This window comes from Babylonia areolata, chromosome 12 (assembly GCF_041734735.1).
Source record: "Babylonia areolata isolate BAREFJ2019XMU chromosome 12, ASM4173473v1, whole genome shotgun sequence".
Classification (NCBI taxonomy): domain Eukaryota; kingdom Metazoa; phylum Mollusca; class Gastropoda; order Neogastropoda; family Buccinidae; genus Babylonia; species Babylonia areolata.
In genome coordinates, this window is record NC_134887.1 from 38455378 (window position 1) to 38462877 (window position 7500).

At 41.4% G+C, this 7500-nt stretch overlaps 1 protein-coding gene across 2 annotated transcripts in view; it reads right to left on the minus strand.

Annotated features, from left to right (window-relative positions):
* The window catches only part of LOC143288601 (notchless protein homolog 1-like), a 74500-nt gene that overhangs the window by 27379 nt on the left and 39621 nt on the right, over positions 1-7500 (minus strand). For both annotated transcript variants that reach the window (XM_076597238.1, XM_076597239.1), the window contains exons 11-12: positions 6662-6708; positions 1287-1498 (exon numbers count right to left, since the gene is read on the minus strand). In XM_076597238.1, the coding sequence (XP_076453353.1) occupies positions 1287-1498; positions 6662-6708 (259 nt within the window). The remainder of the gene's footprint in view (positions 1-1286; positions 1499-6661; positions 6709-7500) is intronic.

Consider the following 7500-nt stretch of genomic DNA (forward strand, 5'->3'; position numbering starts at 1 on the left):
TCGGCCGCCGATATCTTCTTCCCCTCCACTAGACCTTGAGTGGTGGTCTGGATGCTAGTCATTCGGATGAGACCATAAACCAAGGTCCCGTGTGCAGCATGAACTTTGCGCAGGTAAAAGAACCCACGGCAACAAAAGGGTTGTTCCTGGCAAAATTCTGCAGAAAAACCCATCTCTTCGTTTAAGAGCTGCCACTCCCATGTTCACTCATATGCTGGAGTGGACTTTTACGTGTATGACTGTTTTGTACCCCCACCATGCAGGAAACCATACTCCGTTTTTAGGGGTGTGCATGCCAGGTATGTTCTCGTTCCCATAACCCACCGAACACTGACAAGGATTAAGGGATCTTTTGCATGTGTATTTGATCTTCTGCATGTGTAGGCACACTAAGGGGTTCCAGACACTGACAAGTGTGCCAATCTGTCACCCTTAATCCACCAGGCGCCACGACCACGATTCGACCCAAGGACCCTCAGACTGATGAAGTCCAATGCTTTAACCACTCAGCTATTCGGCCCCATAATCTTTGTCAATGCTCAGTGGGTTATGGAAACATGAACATACCCTGCAACGCTGACACCTCAAAACGAGAGTATGGCAGCCTTAACAGCAATGTAAACAGTCATACATGTAAAAGCCCACACGTGAGTGAACATGGGAACTGCAGCCTTTAAATGCAGAAAAGAAAGGAAATCTACATGTTCACCCCCTACCAGACGTGCGGCAATGCCTACCCCACAATCTATCAGTTCTAGAGCCTCCAGAAATCTGGAGCAAACCAAAAGCACCAGCAAGTGCAACACCACGTAACATTTGCTCAAAGTCACAGAACAGCGCATATATATATATATATATATATATATATATATGTATGTATACCAAACAATACAGCTCTGCCCTTGCCGCACAGCTGTGGCTTTAGGTGGTGTTCCATACGTCACCTCTTCATCACTGCCTGAAGTCTTTTCAGTGTAGTTCTCACAACTGTTCCTCTTGGTCGCCATGTTGGAATTGCTCATTCATTTCACAGCCTTTCTAAGTTTCTAAGCTGGCTCATGCATGTCTAAGCAATCATCACGATCATCTGAAGAAATAAACCATACACAATTTTTTTCTCCCCTCCCACAATGACGATGCATTTTTTTCATACGTTCATTACTCGGTCGTGTTCTTGTTGGGGTTTTCAACAACAAATCTGGACCAATCAGGACTGACAGCAGGCATGTCCACCCAACACACCACCTCTCCCAAGCTCTCCCCCCCTCCTCCAACCCCCAACTCACGCGCCAGTCTTGCCATGCCAGAGACGGACGCTGTGGTCAAAGGAAGCACTGGCGATCAGTCGCCCGTCCGGCGAGAACTTGACGTCCACGATGGTCCCCCCACCGGCGTGTCCATCCAGACGCTTGACCGGCTTCTTGTCCACCTCTGGTCGCCATAGAAACAGTTTGGCGTCGTCCGATCCCGACACCAGCAGTTCCGACTGTTCCCCTTGCTGTTGGGATGGGTGTGGAAAAAAAAATGTCAGGGTAGCTGGCTGATAATGGTGATAGTCATAACGATAACATTAATAACAACAATAGCAATTGTGGTAAAGATATTAATAAAGTGTCAGGGTTCCTGGCTGATAATGATGATAGTCATAACGATGATAACATTAATAACGACAATAACAATCATGGTAAAGATAATAATAAAGTGTCAGGGTTCCTGGCTGATAATGATGATAGTCATAACGATGACAACATTAATAACGACAATAACAATCGTGGTAAAGATAATAATAAAGTGTCAGGGTTCCTGGCTGATAATGATGATAGTCATAACGATAACATTAATAACGACAATAACAATCATGGTAAAGATAATAATAAAGTGTCAGGGTTCCTGGCTGATAATGATGATAGTCATAACGATAACATTAATAACGACAATAACAATCATGGTAAAGATAATAATAAAGTGTCAGGGTTCCTGGCTGATAATGATGATAGTCATAACGATAACATTAATAACGACAACAACAACTGTGGTAAAGATAATAATAAAGTGTCAGGGTTCCTGGCTGATAATGATGATAGTCATAACGATAACATTAATAACGACAATAACAATTGTGGTAAAGATATTAATAAAGTGTCAGGGTTCCTGGCTGATAATGATGATAGTCATAACGATAACATTAATAACGACAATAACAATCGTGGTAAAGATAATAATAAAGTGTCAGGGATGCTGGCTGATAATGATGATAGTCATAACGATGACAACATTAATAATAACAATAACAATCGTGGTAAAGATAATAATAAAGTATCAGGGTTCCTGGCTGATAATGATGATAGTCATAACGATGATAACATTAATAACGACAATAACAATCATGGTAAAGATAATAATAAAGTGTCAGGGTTCCTGGCTGATAATGATGATAGTCATAACGATAACATTAATAACGACAATAACAATCATGGTAAAGATAATAATAAAGTGTCAGGGTTCCTGGCTGATAATGATGATAGTCATAACGATAACATTAATAACGACAACAACAACTGTGGTAAAGATAATAATAAAGTGTCAGGGTTCCTGGCTGATAATGATGATAGTCATAACGATGACAACATTAATAACGACAATAACAATCGTGGTAAAGATAATAATAAAGTGTCAGGGTTCCTGGCTGATAATGATGACAGTCATAACGATAACATTAATAACGACAATAACAACTGTGGTAAAGATAATAATAAAGTGTCAGGGTTCCTGGCTGATAATGATGATAGTCATAACGATGATAACATTAATAATAACAATAACAATCGTGGTAAAGATAATAATAAAGTGTCAGGGCTGTTGGCTGATAATGATGATAGTCATAACGATAACATTAATAACGACAATAACAATCATGGTAAAGATAATAATAAAGTGTCAGGGTTCCTGGCTGATAATGATGATAGTCATAACGATGATAACATTAATAACGACAATAACAATCGTGGTAAAGATAATAATAAAGTGTCAGGGTTCCTGGCTGATAATGATGATAGTCATAACGATGATAACATTAATAACGACAATAACAATCATGGTAAAGATAATAATAAAGTGTCAGGGTTGTTGGCTGATAATGATGATAGTCATAACAATGACAACATTAATAATAACAATAACAATCGTGGTAAAGATAATAATAAAGTGTCAGAGTTGTTGGCTGATAATGATGATAGTCATAACGTTGATAATAATAATAATAATAATTGTGGTAAAGATAATAATAAAGTGTCAGGGTTGTTGGCTGATAATGATAATAGTCATAACGTTGACAGCATTAATAAGGACAATAATAATTGTGGCAAAGATTATAATAATGATGATGATGATGATGATGGCATCGTTGCTGACGATGATGATGATGATGGTGATAATAATAATAATGATAATATCAGTATGATGATAATGATAATACACACCCACAAACACGACCAGCAAAAGTTCAAGAAGGCAGGTTAGTCAATAAGATGGTAGGCAGAGAAAAAGAGGTGTGTTTTGAGAGACTTTAAACGACGGGCGCAATAGCCGAATGGTTAAGCGTTGGACTTTCAATCTGAGGGTCCCGGGTTGAAATCACGGTGACGGCGCGTGTGCATACGAGTGAACGCAGAAGAAGAAGAAGAGAAACTTTAAAAACTGAACCTGGGAATCCACGTTTCACACAGAGCTGGGCAGTTTTTTCTTCTTCTTCTGCGTTCACTCGTATGCACACGAGTGGGCTTTTACGTGTATGACTGTTTTTCACCCCGACATGTAGGCAGCCATACTCCGTTTTTGGGGGTGTGCATGCTGGGTATGTTCTTGTTTCCATAACCCACCGAACGCTGACATGGATTACAGGATCTTTAACGTGCGTATTTGATCTTCTGCTTGCATATACACACGAAGGGGGTTCAGGCACTAAGCAGGTCTGCACATATGTTGACCTGGGAGATCGGAAAAATCTCCACCCTTTACCCACCAGGCGCTGTCACCGTGATTCGAACCCGGGACCCTCAGATTGACAGTCCAACGCTTTAACCACTCGGCTATTGCGCCCGTCAATGGGCAGTTTGTTCCATACTACTGGTAAAAGGAATTTGTCAGTTCTTTTTTTTTTCTATCATGCCTTGTCAATGAATTGCTAGTTAATCTTAATCAATCAAATAAATGTAAGTTTACAGGCTGGGTTTGCTGTGCAATGGTTCCAATGAATATTTACATTTTCTGGAGAAGAAGATTTTTTTTTTCTTAATTAAAAAAAAAAAAAGAAAGAAAAATATTGAAATGGCCCATCAATTGAAAAAGTGCTATAGTGGTAGTTTTACTGCTTGTCAATTAGAGCACTGAGGCTGACAATGCAAAACACAAAGTCACACACACACACACACACACACACTAAACATACACAGTTACATACACGCACACAATTACACACACACACACACACACACACACACACACACACACACACACACACACGCACACATGACACACTAGAGATGAAGAAGAGAGATAGGCACAGGCAAATTTATACAAGAGATAATAATTATGCTGAGCTAAGAAAAGCCTTAGGCCAGGGGAGAGAGAGAGAGAGTCACACAGAGAGAGAGAGAGAGTCACACAGAGAGAGAGAGAGAGAAAGAGTGATGGAGGGAGAGAGCAAAAGAGAGAGACAGAGGGTGTGACTCAAGAGAGAGAGGGGGGAAGGGAGAGAGTGAAGAGAGAGAGACAGAGACAGAGGGTGTGACTCAAGAGAGAGAGGGGGGAAGGGAGAGAGTGAAAGTAACAGAGAGAGAGACGGACAAAGACAGAGAGATACAGAGACAGAGGGTGTGACTCAAGAGAGAGAGGGGGGAAGGGAGAGAGTGAAAGTAAAAGAGAGAGAGAGGGACAAAGACAGAGAGAGAGACAGAGGGTGTGACTCAAGAGAGAGAGGGGGGAAGGGAGAGAGTGAAAGTAATAGAGAGAGAGAGGAACAAAGACAGAGAGAGACAGACAGAGGGTGTGACTCAAGAGAGAGAGAAGGGGAAGGGAGAGAGTGAAAGTAATAGAGAGAGAGAGGGACAAAGACAGAGAGAGACAGAGACAGAGGGTGTGACTCAAGAGAGGGAGGGGGAAGGGAGAGAGTGAAAGTAATAGAGAGAGAGAGGGACAAAGACAGAGAGAGACAGAGACAGAGGGTGTGACTCAAGAGAGAGAGGGGGAAGGGAGAGAGTGAAAGTAATAGAGAGAGAGGGAGAGAGAGAGAAAGGGACAAAGACAGAGAGAGACAGAGACAGAGGGTGTGACTCAAGAGAGAGAGGGGGGAACAGAGAGAGTGAAAGTAATAGAGAGAGAGAGGGACAAAGACAGAGAGAGACAGAGACAGAGGGTGTGACTCAAGAGAGAGAGGGGGGAAGGGAGAGAGTGAAAGTAATAGAGAGAGAGAGGGACAAAGACAGAGAGAGACAGAGACAGAGGGTGTGACTCAAGAGAGAGAGGGGGGAAGGGAGAGAGTGAAAGTAATAGAGAGAGAGAGAGAGAAAGGGACAAAGACAGAGAGAGACAGAGACAGAGGGTGTGACTCAAGAGAGAGAGGGGGGAAGGGAGAGAGTGAAAGTAATAGAGAGAGAGAGAGAGAGAGAGAGAGAGAGAGGGACAAAGACAGAGAGAGACAGAGACAGAGGGTGTGACTCAAGCGAGAGAGAGGGGAAGGGAGAGAGTGAAAGTAATAGAGAGAGAGAGAGGGACAAAGACAGAGAGAGACCGAGACAGAGGGTGTGACTCAAGAGAGAATGAATAAATGAAAACCAATAATATGAGTGACCAAAACAAAAGGATTATAACAAAAATGGAAAACTGAAACAAGAGCAACCAAAAAAAAAAAAAAAGAACAAAAAATAAATGAATAAAGAAGGAAAACTGATGTAAGTACGACCAAATGGGGGGGGGGGGGGGAAAGAGAACCGTATATATGAGTGACCAGGACAAAAGAATTTTTTTTTTTATCCCTGCCACGAAGGCATCCATACTCCGTTTTCAGACAGGTGCGTGCTGTTTATGTTCTTGTCTCCATAACCCACCGAACGCTGACGGGATCTTCAACATGCGTATTCAATCCTACGCATGCGTTTACACCGGAACAGGGGTTCAGGCACTAGCAGGTCTGCACATATGTTGACCTGGGAGATCAGGAAAAAAAATCTCCACCCTTGGTTCCCTGCAGACTGCCGACGCTGGAACTGCGATGGACGAACCCGGGGTGTGGCCGTGTATGGGGGAATCTAAATGAGCAGCATGGGAGTAATGCCACTGAAACGGTGCAGATGTTGGGGCAGTAAAAAAAAAAAAAAATAAAATAAATAAATAAATAAAATTAAAAAAAAAAATCTCCACCCTTTAACCCACCAGGCGCCGTGGCCGCGATTCGAAACCGGTACCCTCAGACTGAAAGTCAATTTGTTAAATTAAAAAAAAAAAAAAAAAAAAAAAAAGGTAAACTGATACCTGAGTGACCAAAGAAAAACAAATTTAAACATAAAAGAGAGGGGGTTAAAAAAAAAACCAAAACCAATATAAGAGTGACCCAATAAAAACAAACAAAAACAAAAACTAAGCTGGGGGGGGGGACTTGACTCACCCGCACGGCATCATACCGCTCTTTCGCTTTCCTGGACTGTTCCTCCGCTGCAAACAAATGCGTCAGTTTCATTACACATGCGGCACATTCATTTCATCATGTGCACATACTTGTGTGCATGCGTGCGTGCATGCGTGCGTGATATCTAAATTAGCATCTTCTTCACTTGTGGGTGATTTTTGATGAGATTGTGTGTGTGTGTGTGTGTGTGTGTGTGTTATGTTCAATAATTTATACTTAAATTAGCATCTTTTCACTCTGAATGATTTTTGATGAGATTGTGTGTGTGTGTGTGTGTGTGTGTGTGTGTGTGTGTGTGTGTGTGTGTGTGTGTGTGAGCCTTTCCTCACTGAGTTAACATTAATCACTTTATTAGTAGTATAATATAAGATATAACATGACAATTCAGACACACACACACACACAAACACACACACACACACACACACACACACACACAGAGAGAGAAAGAGAGAGAGAGAGAACTTCTGTGTTTCTGGGTTGAATCAAATATACATTATTTGTATCAACAGGGGGACTTTCAACCGAATGACCATCATCATATCACTATGCAGGCAGCCAAACTCTGTTTTCAGAGATGGTCTTGCCAGGTTTGTAACTGTGGGGTTTTGTTTTTTTTAATAAATCCACTGAACACAGACACTGATAACAGATAGTGACTTCACTTCAGCTGACAATGAACAGACACTGTGGTGTCATCGGCAAAAATAAAGCGGAGAGAAGACAACCTGACCCCATTCTGACGTATTTGTATTACTCTTTTTTTTTTTCCCCTTTTTTTTTTTTTTTTTTTTTTTGTCGCAACAAATTTCTCTGTT